Below are 19851 nucleotides of genomic sequence, written 5' to 3'. Positions count from 1 at the left end.
GTTTACACTCAACACCACCGCCTGGAGCTCTCGCACCCACCCCCGCCCGCCCCCTGCCCTTCCTTCCCCTGGGGATGAATGTACCTCTTTGGACGGCTTCCTGAGCACATCTCCTACTCCGCCCCCGCTTCGCAGCCCGTGACTCAGTACAGTAACGATGCACATCAGCAGCGTCTCACATGTGTGCTCTTTATCCTGTTCCGTTTCCTCTGCAGGGACCAGCTCTGCGGACGCGGCAAGGAACAGCAGATTGAGAACGTGAGGGGGACAGCCATACCGTGATTTTGAAATTATGTTCCCCGAATGTCATCTCACCAAGTGACAGGCCCAAGAAAAACGAAACCCAAGGAACCGAGAGTCAATTACCTCCCTTCCAAAGCTACGGTCGCCTGGGGTAGAGCTGTCCTCACCGCGAACACCCCTGCTCCTGTCTCAAGCCGTGTCAGTACTGCCCTCTCTCTAGTAAATCCGGAACAACCCTTCTCCTTTTCAGATTTTATACTCTAGACTCAGCTGCGAATAGCCCTTTGATTTCAGGTAAGTTGCTTAACCACTCTGAGCCACAGACATCTTGTCTGTCCGATGGGAAGGCCACAAGACCCAGGCTCCCTACTGGGAACATGGCAAGGACTAAATCCAGTGACCGTCAGCAGGCCTTCTGATATCTGGGTCTCCTCTGGACACTGTTCATTCCTACTCATTGTGGGGGGAAGAGCCAGGCCTTCCTGCCCACTGTTCCTTTCTCCAACTACTAAAACACAGATCTCATGTTATCACTCCCGTTTCAACAAATCCCAGTCACCTTTGGATGAAGTTTAACCTCCTTACTTTGACGTATAAGACCCTTCATCTTCTGGCTCTCTACATCTATCTCTGGCATCATTTCTGGTTATTCTTCTTCCTCATAATCATAAGCTCCCCAAATTTGCTATATTTCACCTTTAAGCTTATAAACAAGGAGAATTTTAAAAGTTTGGGGGAAAATGCAACTAAAGTAGTTTATTTTGGTGTAAAAAAAATATTAAAACCTGGGACCAGCAGTTGGCATAATGGCTATGTTGCTGGACTCCCATGTAGTCAACCACAGTTCAAGTCTCAGACCCAATGGCTTAAACTCATGCCAGGCGTGTGTGGTGTGTGCCCAAGATCCTGAGAGGAGGATGGATGAGAAGGGATTGCAGTGTAGTCATCTCCTCTGGGGGTGTGTGTGATGATTTCTCGCTTTCTGTCTCTCTCTGTCTTTCTGGCAAGTACACACGCCCTATAGCAAAAATCTCTCCAAAATAATAATAATAACACTGCAATCCATGCATATTATTTTCACAATATGAAGACCTCATATGTACATGTGAACATGCATGTTATTTTTTTTTTCTTTTTTTGGGGAGGGATTTTTTTTTTTTTTTTTGCTATAGGGCGCTCACCAGAAAGAGAGACAGAAAGTGAGAAATCACCCCCCCAGGTGCGGAGGCCATGCCACAATCCCCTCTCCTCCATTCTCCTCTTGGGATTTTGGGCACACATGCACACGTGCCCAGCATGAGTTTAAGCCATTGGGTACAGGACTGGAACTGCGGTCGACTACGTGGGAGTCCAGCAACATAGCCATTATGCTAACTGCTGGTCCCCCAGCATGCATGTTAGACAGGGTCTCGCTAAGTCATGATCCTCCTGCCTCAACCTCCCAAGCAGCTGGGACTATAGGTATGAGCCCAAGGCCCAGCTTTTTAGGAAGAGTGGGTAATCAAACCCAGGTCTCCCATGTGGCCTCAGCCTGTGGATGCCTCAGCATCTATTAACACATACGATGATGGCTGGACCTTACCTTTATGCCTCTAGATATGCTAGTCCCTCTACCTGAAGTGCCTACCCCTCCTCCTTTGCCCAGGAGTCTCCTATTTTAGTTTGGATTTCACCTCCTTGGTGATGCCCTTAGCTCACAGTTAGCGGGCTGCCTATCTCCCGCATTCGGCCTTTAGCCCAGCGTGTCACACACACACTCCCCAGCAATCACATTATTTGCCTGCCTGCCACCTCCACCACCTTACTGTTTCTTAGAGCACAACACAGCCCCGGTCAACAGCGAGCACTCAGTTAATACCAGCGACTCCATCCGATCCTTCCTTCATTTACGGCCTTCTTTTCCCTTCATCTCCTTCCCCTCTCCCAGCCTTTCTCCTTTCGGACTGGCCCATAAATTTGCTCTGCTTTTTTTCCAGTACCACCTGTATGTCTCAGCCTCTGGAGGAGTTTGATGGAAACGAGGGGCTTAAGGCTAGGAGGTCCTACCTTCCTTGGGAGCAGGAGAAGAACAGTTCTCCCCAGTTTCCACCCTACACACATCAGGGTACAGGAAATCGGCCGCCATACTTTCGCTGGTTTCTGGGAGAGAGAAGGAAATTTTCTGATGCACAGTCTGGCAGCATATGGTTAAAATGTTTGAAGTCCCCAATTCACGGCTGATTAAACAATTCTTTACATAAATAACACTCTACAATCCTGCATATAAATTCAAAGCAGAGATGCAATTTACACTTTCATTTGGTGATCTGGATGGGAAAAAAGCCAAAAATGTCAATTCCTGTAGGCTTACTAGAAATATCGCACTTAAATAGCACCTCTCCAACTTTAAAGACAAACAGCTGAAACTCTTAGACAAATACTATGGGACGTGCAGACGGCAGCAAGATTTATTCCAAGTCTGCACTAGAAGCATCAGCAGGCATTAGTGGAAACCCAGGGTCCAGCCCAGTCTAGTTAGGAACCCTACAATGCTTGGCAGTAAATGCCACTTAGTGTCAACTTGGAGGCTGAATTACAAGCCAAGGACAGAGCACAGGGGAGGGCTGCTGGCTAGCCTGTCACAACAATCCCAGTGTGTGCTGTAGACTCAAGGTGCCTGGCCTCCTGAGGAAAAACCAGTACCATCTCACTAAGTAGGGCCAGTATTTTAATTGAGAGAAGGAGCACTTGGGTTTCACTCAAATATACAATCATTTCCTTTCATTTTCAACTTTGGAAATCTCTTCTGTCCTTGCTAGATATAAAAAAAAGTAACAGGAGGTCATTGTAAAATCTATGAATTGTAAAAAACAAAAACAAAAACAAAAAAAACTCCAGAGATAGCCACTGCTAACAGTATAGAGGTTTATTCATCCATATTTTAAAAGACATTTGTGAGTATTTAAATTTGTAAATATGTGAGGGGAATCTTCAAAACAATTCATGGGAAATGCATATTATTAAAAAACTATGCTGAGCCAGCAGGTGACATGGTAGTTAAGGCTAGACTCCTACATAGCTGATTGCAGTTCAAGTCCTAGACCGGGCAGCTTGAAAATCATGCCAGGCATATGTGTGTGTGTGCGCCCAAAATTCCAAGAGGAGACCGGAGACGAAGGAATTGCGGCATGGTCATCCCCCTGGGGGTGATTTCTCACTTGCCCTCTTTCCGTCTCTCTCTGGTAACTGCACATGCCCTATGGCAAAAACACTTGAAAAAACAAAAAGCATTACACATGGATGTCATCTTTTTTAAATTTTTTTCACACAAAATTTGTCCTTTAATTCTTTTCCATGAACTTTCTGAAGTCCCCTCACAGACATGTATCCTATCGTAGTTGTTCTTCTGTCATGTCTGATTTTATCTTGAGTGTGTTTCTTCATGAAGGTTAACAAGAATGTACCCAATGTGCAGGGTATTCCACCCCCTGGAGATACATAATCTAATGAAACACCCCTTCCATTTAGATTGCTTCCTACTTCACACAAGGTTCACGAGTGTGAACCTTCTCCCAGAGATGTCTGTTTTGGTACGTACTGTTGGCAGGTTGTTCTGTAAGTATAAATTCCTAGAAGTAGATTTGCTAAGTCAAAGACATGCTGCTGAGCTCTCAATATACATGGTCAAATTGATTTCTGTCGAAGTTGTGCTGGTTTAAAATATGATTTAGCGAATACATTAAATCTAAAGTGTGGCTACTCACCCTTAGCACTGGAACATATACATATATATATATAATATCTCATATATCTTAGGTTGTCCAAAAAAGTCATGATGCGTTTTTCTATGTCAAAATGCATGCGTTTCCTGACAACCCAATATATATGGGTGTATAAAACACACACACACACACACACACACACACACACACACACACACATACACACACACAGTCTTTTGAATAAGTGAGAACCAAGTGTGATATTCAAAATTCCTACTGTGTGTGCCAGGGAGACACATAGGAAGACAATTACATTGTCGAAGCCACCTTTTTCTCTAGTTCTGCTATAATCAGGAAATATTCTTTAAACATTAGAAAAGATGAGAAGACCCCCAAACCCACCTGGGAGAGCAGTTTCATTGGGCAATCTATCCACTTCCAAGATAAAATCATCCTTGAAGAAAAGATAGCCCACTATTGAGAACAAGTAAACCAGGATCAGAGCCAGAACTGCTGTCAGGATGATGGACCGTCCGTTGCGAGTGACACTTTTAATGACATTAAGCAAAGTCTCTTCTCTGTACACTAAATCAAAAAGCTTGAAAGAAAAAAAGAAGATGATAAAACAATTTTAGGAACCTCTACTATTAGATGTATACTAACATCCCATAATAAAAAACTTGGTTTACAAAGCGTCACCCTTTGGAAACCCCAAAGCATTATACTGTGATCTGAAAACTGAACGTGTTGCTTTTCTCAACAGTGAAACCTGAGATGGGAAAAATGAGGGTAGATAAACACAGAAGGGGGGCGTGAACAGTAGCAACGCTGAGTGACACAGTGGAGGGGTCCTGGAAACAGAGAAAATTCATGGCTTTACCACGGAGTTTCAGAGCTTGAGGGAGAGGAAGGTGATCTGCATACATCTGTTCAGAAAGTATGACGAGTTTCTGAGAAGGGCCAGCTGTGCAGTCTGGTCCTTGCCCTTCTGAACTTAGGTTCAGATTGAGCTCAGCTGCTTGCCAACACTGTGATCTCGGGCTAGGTGTTTCCTCCGTTCACTCTGAGCTTCAGTTTCTCCATTTGCGGACTAAAGGACAGAGTTACCGTGAAGAACACATGAACAACGTCTATGTGGCACCTACTTCTATGCTGAGAAGGTACAATAGATGGTACTTACTAATTTCCTGAGGAGGAGACTATGCAAGGTCACACAGCTAGTATGTGGCAGGGACATGAGTGGTGGTAAAACACCAGGAAGCCTAAACCCTTACGACAGGGGTTTCCAATGCCCAGGACATGGACCGGTGTTGGTCTGCTGAGTTGTACAGTGGGTAGTGGGCGGTGGGCTTCACCTGTGTGTGTAACCAGTCCTCCTCACTAGCACTGCCACCTGGACTCTGCCTCCTGTAGGACAGCAGTGGTATAAGATTTTCATGGGAGCATGAACCCTACTGCTGCATGGCTGTTCTACTGTACATTGCAACGTGGAAGTGGGAAAAATGGAGTGCATAATGGATGTGGTACACTTGGGTCATCCCAGGACCAATGCCCCCTGCCACCCTTCCCAGTCTGTAGAGGGATTGTCTTCCACGAGGTTGGTCTGTGGTGCTGGGAAGGCTGGGGACCACTGCCTTCCTACACTCCCCTGTGTGGGTAAGTCCCCTACAGTTCCCAGTGTGTCCACTATCTAGGCTTGTTCTCTGCTGAGAAAGCTGCTCTTTGTGAGAGGCTGGCTTCATGAGAAATGGTGGATCCCTGCAGGTAAGGGGGTCAGGTAAGAGGTTCATGAAAAATGAAATGAAACGAAAAATGCTTATTATGAAAAAACTATGCATGGCTTTCACCTTTTTTTTTTTTCCCACCAAAATAAACTTGTACTTAAATTTCAGTTTTCTTCATGACCTTTTTGAACTCTCCTTGTAGGTGTGGGAAGGTAATGGCTAGTTTTCTAAGAAGTATAGTCGCAGATACTTGGCTTGGGGATGGTGGGAGGGACAGGAGACCAGGGCTCCCTGGTTTACTCTCAGACTGAGAGGCTAGTTTCATCATTTATATTTTTCTTAATTTTACAGAGGGTGCATGCTCTCACTGGAGAGAACCAGAGATAGAGTGTGAGAAAGCAACCCCCTCCCATGGGGGATGGTCACACCATGATCCCATCTCCACTATCTCTCCCTTATTTTGAGATTTTGAGCATGCATGCATGCGTGCATACATGTAAGCATGCACGCACGCGCACACACACACACATGCACACATATACACGCCTAGTCTGCTTTTCAAGTCACTGGGTCTAGGACTCAAACCATACAGTCAGTCATCTGAGATCCAGCTGCTTTAACCACTAGGCAACAGGCTAACCCCAGGAGCTAGTTTTTAATATGGCTTCTCAGTTGACATCTGATCCACTCCAAAGGTTTGACCTCTAGTGTGGCTCTGAGGCATGACTATACTTGAAGTCTGTCAGGCAGAGAAAGGTTCGTCTGAATTCCTAACTCTGCTTTTAATTTGTTGCAAGATGCTGATCAAGCCATCTAGCCTCTCTGGACCTTAGTTACCTCATCTGTGAAATAAGTGGACTAAACTAGTTGATCTCTGAGTCCTTTCTAATTTAGGCTTTTCTGTCTGAGGTAATTTTCTGGTCAATTAGCTTTTCTGCCTCCCTAACACCAATCTGTCCTGAGACTAGTTCTATGAAGGGTTCTCAGTAAAGTAGGATACGTAAAAGGAAAGAAGGAAGAGGCACTTAGTCAATATGAGAGTTCAAAAGGCTAGGTGTTGCTATTAATGTTGATTAAATATTTTCCAGCAATTCAATATGAAGCAGTATGTAAGCAATTTCAGATAACAAAGGCTACTTGTTTTCTATGGTGAAGAGCCATAGAGATTATATAGCCCCTAAATCACTGAAATGGCCAATACTCTTTTTTTCTTCACTCATATATAATTCTGGTTTTAAAATAATTAACATGTATATTTATTTGAAGTAAAAGCTGTATTCTAATGAAAAATTACATATGTTCAATGGAGAAAACTCGGAAAACACGGAAGAACTCACCGGGGGAAAAAAAATCCCTAAAAATGTCACCATCTACAGTCATCTACTCTACAAGTAATTTCCTTCTTGCTTTAACAAATGTAACACATATTCATATTTTTACAAAAATATTATGCCATAATACTGGCATATAGCCAGCCTTTTTCACTGGGCAATCACGAACGATTTCATGTCATTATGATTACCTAGTATTTCTTTGTATTAACAAAATAACTAACATCAATATTTTTTTTTTGAGAGGTTTTCGCTATAGGGCGCGTGCGCTCACCAGACAGACAGAGACAGAGAGACAGAAAGCGAGAAATCACCCCCCAGAGGGGATGGTCACGCCGCAATCCCTTCTCCTCCATTCTCCTCTCGGGATCTTGGGCGGGCACGCACGCACACGCGCCCGGCGTGAGTTTTAAGCCACGGGGTCCGGGACGCGAACCGCGGTCGACTACGTGGGAATCCAACGACAGCCATTACACTAACTGCTGGTTCCCACATCAATTTTTTTAAAAGGTTTTTGCTATTGGGTGCATGCACTCACCAGAGAGAGACAGAGAAAGACAGAAAGAGACAGAAGAGAAAGATGGGGAAAGTGAGACATCACCCCCTGAGGGGATAGGCATGCCATAAACGCTTCTCCTCTAGTCTCTTCTCAGGTTCATGCATACTCATGAACCCAGTGTGATTTTCTAGCTGCTGGGTCCAGGATTCGAGCCACGCAGCTGGCCATGTGGGATCTAGGATCATAACCCCCATATATCACCTGCTGGTCTTATTTTTTTAACAGTCAGTACATTTTCAATTATATGCCATTATAAATAACGCTGTGATAAGTATCTCTGAATTAAACTTCATATAGACTTGACTAGATATTTCTGTTTTTTCTTTTTTTTTTTTTTTTTTTTTTTGGAGAGGTTTTTGCTATAGGGCGTGTGCGCTCTCCAGAAAGACAGAGACAGAAAGCGAGAAATCACCCCCCAGGAGGATGGCCACGAGGCAATCCCTTCTCCTCTCAGGATCTTGGGCATGCACGCACATGTGCCCGGTGCGAGTTTAAGCCACCGGATCCGGGACTCGAACCACAGTCAACTACGTGGGAGTCCAGCGACATAGCCATTATGCTAACTGCTGGTCCCTAGATATTTCTTTATGGAGAATTTTCAGAAATGAAATCTCTGGGTCAAATGTTATATAGAAACATGTAGTCTGCTGCTTTCCAGAAAGGTTCTATCGGTGTATACTTACCACTCGTCAAGACCGATGCCTTTCTACTCCTCCCTCACCAGCACTGGGCGTGATTGCACTTTGTGACCTGGCCTAATACCACAGGTAAAACAGAACCATGCTGCCATTTAAATTAGCATGTCTTTTTAGCAGCAAGGATAAACATTTTCCCACGTTTACTGACCATCTGGATTTCTCCTTTTGTTAACTGCCTGCTAATGATCTTTGTGCATTTTCATTGCCATGTATTAATATTTATCTAAGGACGCAACTTTAATGCAGGCTCAAAGACCAGGTCCAGACAGTCTTTGAAAGCCACAGCACTCTAACTGGGCCACTAGATTACCCACCCTGCCTCCTGGCCTGCTGCCATGGAGACAGCCTTTGCAACCCAAGAAGACGTAGGTTTTCCCTGCTGGAGGTCTCTCTTCAGGCTGCCTGATTTCTTTTGGTTGTAGGGTTTTTATTGTGGAATCACTTGGACAGTTTTCGGTATTTTGTCTGTGGTTCACACCAGACACATTCCGTACTGCTTTTGACACCAAAAGGAACACATCACTTGAGGCCACAGACAAGTCAAGGCCCAGACGGCTTAGAAAACCCCCAGAAGCACACAAGAGGCATCCAGACGCAAGCTAGTTTGATCTGATTACGTTTTTCTGAAAGTGAGCTGAGTTCATGTACCACCACCAGAAGCTCTGAGTTCCTCTTACCCTTCTGTGACAGGTTAGGGCTTTGAAAGCAAGAATACGAACTGCAATGTGCCATAGCACTTTCATGGAAGCAGGGGCCTTTCCACCTGCTCAGATGAAACACTGTGTCGACCTGGAAACCCACAGCGTTGAGGTGCATTTCTCTCTCGGCCATTTACTGTGTAACTCTGGGCAAGACACCTCATCTCATCAAGCCTCAGTTTCCTCAGCTGTAAGTTGGTGATATCATCTACCTCAATGGTAGTTTTGAGAGAGCAGGGGAAGAGGGTGCAGTGAACACTGAGTAAATAGTCGTAACCACTGCTTTCTAGCCTGGGAGGCTGTGAGGGCAGGTGCTGTGTGCACTTCACTGCCGTAGGACAGCGCTGGCTCTGGTTGCATTGCAAATACCTAACAAAGGGACCCAATGAACAGAGAGGAAGTGAAGTCAGATGACTGCGGAAAGGTCAAAATCTCTACCAGGGAGACACAGCAGCATCCACAGGGGAATTTCCTGTCACTTGGTAGACCAGTTGGCAGGGATGAGAGAGAATGAGAGAGACAGACAGACAGACCACCAATTGAGCTCTCCTCCCTGCTGAGGGAGGACAGGGCTTGGTTAGAACGGCAGGTGTGGGTCTTCTCGACTCAGAAACCACAACCTCCAGGGACATTATTGCATGAGACAAAAAGGATCAGAAATAGACACAGGGCTCTGATGACTTCTGATACAGTGACCAAAATAGGCCACATAATGGCAATCTCAAGCGTATCCTGAGGCCTCTTTGCCTAAAACCTCAAAGTCTAGCCAGAGCTATTTTAAAATGAGGGAAAATAATCCATTCTCTTTAGCCTGCCAACATCTACCACTAATGGAATGAGCTAATCCTGGTGATCTGAACAGTGAATTCTTTATGGTGTTTTAGATGGGAGGGAATATAGAGTGACAAAGACAAGAATAATAGCTAACGAGCATATGGTGGGGCTATTCTAAGACCTTGACATGAACAGCTGTATAGAACTCCCATGGCAGCTCTGTGAGGGAGATATTTATGTTCACTTTGTAGATGGGGAAACTGAGGCATAGGGTGACTAAGTAACCAGCTCAGGAAGCAGATGGATAGCATCTCCCTAAAGAGCTTTTCTTGTGATGTCTTCTGCAACTCCATCCCTCTTTTAATTTTTTTTAAAAGAGGTTTTTGTTATAGGCACATGCACTCACTGTAGACACAGAGAAAAATTGAGAAACCACCCCCCCCCAGGGGGGATGGTCGTACAACATGCCCTTCTCCTCCATTCTCCTCTTGGGGTTTGGGGCATGCATGCACACATACCCAGCATGAGTTTCAAGCTGCTGGGTTTGGGACTCAAACTACGGTCAGCCGTGTGGGAGTCCAGCGATAGAACCACTACTCTACCTGCTGGCCTTCTATCCCTCTTTTTAAGTCAACACTCGGGCCTTGATCATTTTTCATTCTCACAAACATTTTATTAGTTCTAGTCCCTTTATGGTTTTGTTTGCAGATAGGTCAATGTTATGCTTCCTGTCAATTTATGTAGATACAAGGAAATGGTTTCTTATCTTTAAGTCTACAGGTCTAGATTCTCTCAAACAACAGGAGAGTAAGCAGTTATTTCATCTGTAATTTAAAAGCCTGGTCAGGAAGGTGACACAATCAGATCATTTTATAAACTGTGAAGATATTAAACACTTGGCTCAGATGGGAACAAAGGAACTTCTACCACAATGGTCTCTAGACCAATAAATCTACAGAGTTCATTATCATGGCTCTTAGGACTTTGAAAACAGCTTCACCTCTTACGGTCATTACAGGTTCTCACAAAAATGGATCCCATCAGGATCTTGGATGATGGTGTCAGTAACATTCTCTTTGGTCTGTGGTGGCTAGTCTTAGAAACAAAGAAAAACCATAGTGCGTGTAGAGGAAACATCTCCTGAACCAGCCCTGTAGGCATCTTTCATTTCTGAGAAGTACCAGAGTCGACCTGCTCGGCATGGCACAAAGTGCGACTGAACCCTCTCTGGACTCGTGAGAGCCACCAGTGACCTGTGTGGCTTTCCTCTCAGGGTCCTCACATAAGCTACCTACCCTGGGGCCCTGACCTCGTGGGACCAGGCACACGCATCACTATTGAAAGGAAGGGTCTGTGATGAGAGGACACAGGATGCTCTCCTGGTCTCTACGTGGACTGGGTACTCACCAGCAAACTGTAGAAGAACTCATGGACAAAGAGCCCCATGGCGCAGATCAGCAGATACAGCAAATGATAGAGGAACTCAACGTCCAGAACCATGGCTCGGTAGCCTCTTGTGAATGTTCCACAGTTGCCCACAAAGCTCATCAGAAAGATGATTTTGTTGCAGACCTGAGAGCAATGACAGAGACAGTCAGAGATCGTGGATGGTGTCAAACTCTTTGTGAGAGCTGAGGGAGCTTCTCAGAAGCCATGTTCAAACGAACCCTTCCTTTCGCACCAAGTGCCCACCAAACCCGCCAAGGACTGTTTGGGGGGTGAGGGGACAGAAGTCATTTTGTTAGTTTGCTTTTCAGGCATATGGCAGATTCTGTGGTAATCAAATAACTTGGTGCGCAACAGTAATCAAGTAGCATTTGTATATGGCAAAAACAAGATTAACACATACTGAGATTATGATTTTCAGGACGAGATATGAATCATTTCTAACATTCGTTTACATGAGTTAGTCAAACACAGAAGTCACCTCAATCCACAAACCCTGTGATCAGCATGATTAAAAGCACTGTTTGAATTTGTTACATTCTAGATACTCCAGGGTTTATTTAATGAGAAGCAGCCAGCTCTTATCTTCCATTGCTCCTAAATTCACAGGGAAAATGAGCATTTTCTTGGGGAGGTGGGGAAGTAAGGGACTTTAGGATGAGTTCGAGTCCCCTGCCTTCTCTTATGAGAACCATTTCCAACTTTTCTTTAGATTCGCCCCTCCCCAAGTATCAGACCTTGAGAGTTCTAAGTGGGACTCCATCCTGGCCAATCATAATACTGTATTCCCTGGCTAGAGAGACTGGGTCAGGGATAGACGCAGGACCAAATGGAGCCAATGCCATCCACTGAGTTCTTCCCTGGGATGCAGCAAAAGACAACTCTGTTCTTTCCCACTGAGAGAACCTAACAGTGGACCTGATGCACTGTCTGAGCCCCCAGATTCAGGTACCCTGAAAGCTTGGCCAAAGTCCAACACTGCATTTTCTCATGTGCTTAGGCTGGCATGGATTAGGTCTTCTGACACCTTCTGAACACTTCTGCAGGTGTTCTAATGGTTCTGACGTATAATATAGCATCACCTTTGATGGAAACCCCAAGTCTAAACGTCCATCTCTAGCTACGTGTGACAGCAAAACTTAAACTAGGAGAGGGCTGAAGAGAAAGCCCTTCTGATACACCTGGTAAAACCATCTTCAGCTACCCTAGCTCCCTTGGCCGCAGGTACCGAGGAAACTCTGCCAGTTAATCTGGTCAGGCAGTGTAAGTGAGCTGCTCAGCAATCAGATAAGCAAGGAAGCCAACACCCAGACTTTGGGCTCTCTCGAGCAGGCTGAACGTTCAACTGCCAGTTACTTCCCATAGTCTAACTTTTGCCAATGTGGGGTCCTGCCTAGGGTAACAAAGTATCGCTGATTCTTGATGATCGACACTGATGGGATTCTTGACAGGGTGTGGGGGGAGAGAGGAGGGGAAGATGATGCTCTGGTTGCTATTACAGGACCTCAGATATGCCCCGACTCCTACCATCATCACAACACAGCAACCTGCTGCTGCACTTGAACCCGCTCTGCCCTTAACGTTGCCCTAGTTTTCTACACTGCTGCACTAGCAAGGATCTACTCATGGCCCTAGCCGGCTGCCACCACTTCCTACCCACTCTGCTTGATTGGTCTTAGACCTGGCTTCCAGCCCTGCTCCGCCCCACAAGCAGCCCTTGTAAAGCCTCCAAGGGATTCTGCAGACACACCCGACAATCTCCCCCCATTTGCCCTTGGCATGTAACCCGGCCCCTGCAGCAGGACAGGGCTCACCCTATCCTCCTTCTCATTCTCCTGCTTGGCTTGCAGATACCACCCTGACCTCCTCCCCCAGCTCCTGCATCTCTGCCACTTCTCTGTCCTTCCTTCTCCTTTATGTTTCATGGGGGAGTTTCTTTTTCACATTCCCTCTAAACAATTATGTACTAGGACTGCTTGGCTTTCCCACCCTAGATAATGCTATTATAAATACTAATTAATCGTCTAAGTTGAGTCTTCCCCTCACTGATTTATGTTAACAAAGTGATAATGTGTAATGATCTAAAGGCCAAAGAAGAAAAGACCAGACAGCTTGCAGAAGACAACATCCGAAATAGCAAGAGTTGTCTCTACTTCCTTTCTTCCTAAATCGCTTCCTCTGGTTGCAGGCAATACCTGCGTCCCTCTCTCCAACACTGATGTCTCTGTGCCATGCGGGTCATGCATTTATAAATGCCAGAGTCAACATTTACCAGCAATGTCTTGCCACCTCAAGCTCCAGACGCCAACAATTTAAACATCTCTCTACCCTGAACACTAGGGCTTGGTCCAGCTTCATTTTAATTCGCTGCATTACTCTTCTCTCAGTAAGTCAAGCATGACTGAAAATATGGAGTCACGCCTGCTTCCTCCTTCACCTGATCCAGACAATAATGCCTTCTCTGCCGGAAGAAGAGGACCCGGGCCAGGCAGCTACCAGGTGTAAGGCACTGACTCTGTGCCTGCTTCGTGTCACTGTGCCCTTTGCCTCTCTGACATCTGGGCCTTTGTTCTCTGCTAGGACCAAGACTCAGGCTTGTCACGCCTAATGGAAAGCATCACCAGGACCCTTGAATGGCCTCCTGCTTCCAGTCCCTCTCCCTGGAATAGGACTCCAGGCCACTGTGGAGTCACTTTTCTTGAAAATACTTCTTTGTACCTATCATTTCTTCAGTCACAGGCACTTCTGGCACTTCCCAGTAACGGGAGCAGAGCTTCTCAACACACACTCTAGGCAACATGAATCCCAAGAGGGGCTGGACAGTGAGGTACCCTGCACAGCTGCCCTGCATGGGAGAGTTCTGGGCTTCTGTGCCGAGATCTCCCTGAGTACGTCAGGAATGTGCGTGCTCATGACCCAGGTGAATCACGGAGTGAAGACCCAGTCGGGGGTGCTGTCTCCTCTCTGCGTATCTCTGTCTCTCTCTGTCTCTGACTCTCATGGAAGAAATAAATAAAACTAAAAAAATAATAATAATAATCCTGAACGATACTTTACAAAAGCAAGTTTGGGGAACATAAACGGGCTATTTCTATTTCTTGGAGATTTGTAATCCATATTAATATATTCCGGTTTCTGAAAAATGCAACAGTGAAAAAAGAAACCATTACTGTTTAGATTCGACCATGAAACGCTTTATTCACCTGACATCTATCAACTTGGAACATGCTCTGGAAATGTAACCTAAAGGCTGAAACCCATCTGTTTTGCCCTGAGATTCAGGAGTGCCTGTGACTCGCACAGGATCGATTCCCACCACATCACTACACGCCCACACACGAGACACGACCCATCCTTTATGTCTCTTGATGACATCCAGGGCTTTCCCTGTGCTGTGACCAGGCCTGAAGAGTCAAGATGCTCTTCTCAATCCTGTTTTCTGGCCAGATCTTGCCCATGCTTGAAGTTCAACCCTGCTTCCTCCCCGACCTCGTCGGTTTGATTCAGCCTCTCTTCTCCTAAAGCCTTTGCTGCCTTTGCCATCTGATTACCCATTTGGGGACCTTTTACACTTGTACCAAACTACAGTATTAACCTTATTTTGAATTATCATTTCTATTTTTGTAGAGTGACCTCAGTTTCCTTATTGCTCTGGGCAGAAACTTCTGGAAAGCATGTTTAAATCCCTACAGTGCTACAAATGTTCAAAATTTCTTCCCTTCCCCAGGAAACCTCTGCAATTCATGGTCTTGTATCAGCTGTCCCTGCTTCCTAAGAAATTCAGAGCTGCAGCGGGCATCTATCCTTCAACCGTGGTGAAACAGCAATTTCCAGATGGTACCAGTGACTTTGAAACAACCACCTTCACTCTCTTGTAACCTTGCTCCTCCTCCATCTCTGTTTGAACCAACCCTATCACCTTTCCCCTGTTTTCTATGTGGCCCTCCCCAGACATGGGTGCTGTGTTAATATTTGATCACTTGACTGACTGGCTAAGATCTCCTATCCCAACAAGCCTGACTCTACGGTCCAAACTAACTTCTACTTCACCTGCTGTTACTCTGCTTAACTCCTGAGAGGGATATTCCTTAAAAATGAGATTGTCGATGCCTCAATGATGCATTGAGAGGCTTACAGTAGCATGGGAAGGTAGGGGATCAGATGCCCACCTGTAGCTTAAGAGTTGACCCAAACAAATTTTTTTCTGGACTGAAAGCACCCATTATGATATGGGGATCACAGCAGAAGGTATTCCTGTTTACTCACAAAGAAGTGGCTATGAAGACACTGATACTTACATTGAAAGCTCCCAGAAGAAACAACGTGGGTTGTAACCCGACTGAAAATATCAATCGCAGAATTGTGGAAGCAATTAAGGCCCGGATGCCATGGGGCTTGGGGAGAGCGATGACGATGGCCAGAGAGATCAGCATGGCTGTCCACAGGAGTCCTGACCAGTGTGGCTCCAGTGTTCCTGGAAGGACAAAGCGGGACTCTGGTGGGTCAGCATTTACACTGGGTGAAGACAATAGGCCCTAACTGGCTTAATTATAATACATTTTCTCCGATCACCTCTCTGGCCTTATCTGTTCCAACTCTTACCCTGAGCTCTGCCCCCGACACAACCAGTCACATCAGTGTGTTTTGACGTTCGAGCCTCCATACATGCTCCTTCTGCCTGGGAAATTCCTCCAAGCTTTCGAGGTCTTAGCTTAGATGTCACCTCTTCTATGAAGTCTCTCTCATCACCCTCCTCCTCACAGAAACCCACTGGGTGTGTCCTTCTCTTCTGTGTTCCCTGCACCTTCTGGTCATCCCTGTGGGATCCTATTTGCTACTGGTCAGTTTATTTATCTCTTTCACCAGAATCCAGGTTCCCTAAAGAAAGCACTTGGTGCCCGGGGGCACTTACCAAATCCCCGTTCAGAATGTGAAGCCCACACACGTCACATTCAGCTCTTTGGAAAGGGGAAAGAACTGGATGCTTAAACTTCATTTCTATTAAGAGCATGCAAAGAAAAATTGTAGGTCCCCTGACTGAATCAGATTTCTTCAAGGCAAGGAGGAAGGCAGCTTCCGTATCATGAGCATCATCCTACAATTAGATTACCCTTGTAGTCAAAGAGTTTATACCAGTTTCTGTCATCTCTTGCTATTGCAAGTTCTATTTAGAGTGTCCCACGAGACGGCTCGGTTATGTAACATGAGCCAACATGGCTAAAAATATAGTTCTGTACAACACTCATTAAAAAAAAAAACACCCCTATTTCAAATGCTGTCACATTTTGAGTCTCCTTCAGATGTAAACAAGCAGCACTACATGATTAAGGCCACTTATATAAAGGAGTTTCACTTCTTCAGAACTCCTGAGGTTGCAGCACCAGCCAGGGAGAGACAGCTCTGCAGGTTGCAGCTCTCACAAGTGCCGGCTGCCCTAGTTCATTCAGTTCACACTCCAGAGATTCATTTTCTCTTTAAAAATGGTTCCCCCAAATCCAGCCACTTACCTCTTCCTTTTTCACATCCTTTGAAAAGAAAAGCACAAAGAAAAGCAGAAACTTTTCAGAAATACAAGACAATGTGGCTCTTGAGGCATGGATGTCACTTTGTGTGTAGCTAACAATTGTTAGACTTGTATTAATCCCTTTTCATTGATGATCATTTATGTAATCCTATTCAGCAACCTACATGGTTGGTATACTATTATCTCCATTTTAGTTTTTTAAAAAAAGATTTAATTTTATTTATTATTATTTTTAAATTTGTTATAGGGCATGTGTGCTCACCAGAGAGGGACAGACAGAGAGATAGAGAGAGACAGAGAGAGACAGTGAGAAAACAAGCCACCAGGTCTGGAACTTGAACCAAGATCAGCCCTGTGAGAGTCCAGCACCTTAACCACCATGCCACCTGCTAGCCCTTCTATTTCACTTTAAAGGAAACTGATTCTCGGGTTGCCCAAGGTCACTGTAAATGGCAGGGGACTGCATGTCTCCTGAGTCTATGGTTCTTCACCACCATTAAAAAAAAATTCAGGGCCAGTCAGTGGCACAGGGGTTAAGCTAGCTGGATCCCACATGGCTGACAATGCTGTTTAAGTCCTAGACCTGCGGGCTTCAAAAACATACCAGGTGTGTGTGTGTGCACACATGCCCCAAATCCTGAAGAGGTGGAAGAAAAGGGATTGAGGCTTGGCCATCCCCCATGGGGGTCGGTACTTTTTTACTTCTCTCTCTCTTGCCAGTAAGCACACTTGTCCTCAAGTAAAATTTTTTTTTAAAAAATCCACCCTTTTTAAGGGTACAATTTGGTGAAAACGGGCAGCTGATATAGTCATGTAACTACCATATGTTAACTATCACCACAATCAAGATATAGAACAGGCCATCATCCTAAAAAGCTTCCTTGTACTTCTGTGAAGTTGCTATCCTGCCCAACCACACTCTCAGGCTACAACCGATTTGCTTTCTAGCACTACAGTTTTGTATTTTCTAGAATTTTCAAAAAATGGAAAAAATGAATCATATTGGTAGGTAGTTCTCTGAAGTTGGCATCTTTCACTTGGCAGGTTGGAGATTTTCTGGGTTATTATGTATATGATATTTCATTTTTTGAAAATTGCTGAGTAGTGTTCTATAGTATGGATATACTACAATTTATCCATTCAACAATTAATCCGGACAATTCAAGTACAAATCTTGGAGCAGATGTATTTTCATTTCTATTGGCAAATACATGGGTGTAGATTGTGAGATCCTAAGTGTACATATAACTTTATAAGCCATGACTGTACTATTTTCCAAAGCAGCTATACCAATTTGCCTTTCTACTAGAAAGTTCTACAGCATCACTGTACTTGGTACTGTTGGTCTTTTCAGTTTTAGCCTTTCTGATGGGTTTGTAGTGGTATGACGTCGTGGTTTCAAGTGTATTTCCCGGATAACTAGTGACGTTGAGTATCTTTTCATGTGCTTCTGGCCATGCATGTATCTTCTTGGTGAAGTGTCCATTCAAATGTTTTGCTCAATGTGTTAGCTGGACAATCTACATTATTGATTGGTGAGATTTCTTTATGTATTCTGAATGTAAGCCTCCTGTCAGTTATGTTTTGTAAGCATTTTTTCCAAGCCTGTGGCTTATATTTTATTTCTTGAAGTGTTTAATCACCATTTTAAATTGACTTTCTTTTTCTCTTTTTTTTGGAGAGGTTTTTGCTATAGGGTGCATGCACTTGCCAGAGAGACAGAGAGAGACAGAGAGACAGAAAGTGAAAAATCACCCCCAGGGGGGATGGCCACACTGCAATCCCTTCTCCTCCATTCTCCTCTCAGGATCTTGGGCATGAACGCATGTGCGCCTGGCGTGAGTTTAAGCCACAGGGTCCTGTACTCGAATCGTGGTTGACTACATGGGAGTCCAACAACATAGCCATTATGCTAACTGCTGGCCCCTTAAACTGACTCTTTAACATCCTGACATAATAATGTAATCAGTGCCCTGTATGTACCCAAATCCTGAAGAGGCCAATATAAAAACCTGCTGTCTCTTCATTGTATTAATATAAAAGCAATGTTAAAAACAACAACAACAAAAAACTTTCCAAAGAAACCTACTCTAGAAAGCCATCTTTGGTACAAAAAATATCTAAATTTGGGTAGATTATTATGAATTCACTGTTAGCTTTGTTAGACAGAATAATGTCATGGTGATTAGACATGTTATAAAGTTGGGACCAGCAGTTAATATAATGGCTGTTGCTGGACTCCCTTGTCATCGACCGCGGTTTAAGTACCTGACCCGGTGGCTTAAACTCACGCTGGGTGGGTGTGTGTGCATGCCCAAGGTCCCGAGAGGAGAATGGAGGAGGAAGGATTGCGGCATGGCCATCTTCCCTGGGGGTGATTTCTCGCTTTCTGTCTCTCTGTCTCTCTCTGTCTTTCTGGTGAGTGTACATGCCCTAGAGCAAAAACCTCTCCAAATAAATAAATAAATAAATTAATTAATAATAAAGCATCCTTGTGAGTTACAGATGCATACTGAAATATTTATGGACAAAAGAACAAGATTCCTAGAATTCTTAAAAATATTTCAGAAACTACAGTTAGGGGAATAGATATGTTACTTGTAAAAGCTAGGTTGATAGGTAGATGGCAGTTCATTACTGTTCTTTCTACTTGTGTATACATTTGAAAATTTCAATAAAGTTTAAAAAGTAGAACTGTACTTGTTTTATCTTGAATGCTCACAAATTCAGTTAGCTGCCTGAGTTTCATGCTCTTGGAAGACTGTGTAACTGACCAGTTCTGAAATAAAGGGGGTTGAACTGATACATTTGAAAAGGAGCTTTTAAGGCCACTGGTGTTCTTGGCAGTTACAAACCTTCTAAGTCACAAAACCACAACAGCACGTGCAACAAGGCCATTGCACACATTCAAGAGAGACACCTATTTTTAGGATGCAACAAATCCTAACTAATAGCGACCTCAAAGAAATAGTTCCAGGTTAACAAACCAGATCTTAGTTCTAGACAGGGTTAATATAACCCTATTTATGAAGATGGTTAGCGGTGAGTAAAGACAATGTCCCCAATATGTCTTAGAAAAAATAATCCATCTGAGAGTGATTATCAATCTGTTACAAGAAATTTCATCACTATATGATGAGAGAACTTTTTTAT

The 19851-nt window shown here is 44.4% G+C and overlaps 1 protein-coding gene across 11 annotated transcripts in view; it reads right to left on the bottom strand.

The window, feature by feature from the left end:
- ITPR1 (inositol 1,4,5-trisphosphate receptor type 1) overlaps positions 1–19851 on the bottom strand; it is a 404888-nt gene that overhangs the window by 41017 nt on the left and 344020 nt on the right. For all 11 annotated transcript variants that reach the window (XM_014585765.2, XM_027769774.1, XM_014585767.2 and 8 more), the window contains 5 exons: positions 15473–15648; positions 11136–11300; positions 4347–4542; positions 2290–2382; positions 85–224 (listed from right to left, as the gene is read on the bottom strand). In XM_014585765.2, coding sequence (XP_014441251.1) covers positions 85–224; positions 2290–2382; positions 4347–4542; positions 11136–11300; positions 15473–15648 — 770 coding nt within the window. The remainder of the gene's footprint in view (positions 1–84; positions 225–2289; positions 2383–4346; positions 4543–11135; positions 11301–15472; positions 15649–19851) is intronic.

This window comes from Tupaia chinensis, unplaced genomic scaffold (genome assembly GCF_000334495.1).
Source record: "Tupaia chinensis unplaced genomic scaffold, TupChi_1.0 Scaffold000089_1, whole genome shotgun sequence".
In the NCBI taxonomy this organism is placed as follows: domain Eukaryota; kingdom Metazoa; phylum Chordata; class Mammalia; order Scandentia; family Tupaiidae; genus Tupaia; species Tupaia belangeri.
The sequence above is the reverse complement of the archived record's forward strand: the minus strand, read 5'-3'. Positions and strand labels throughout refer to the sequence as shown.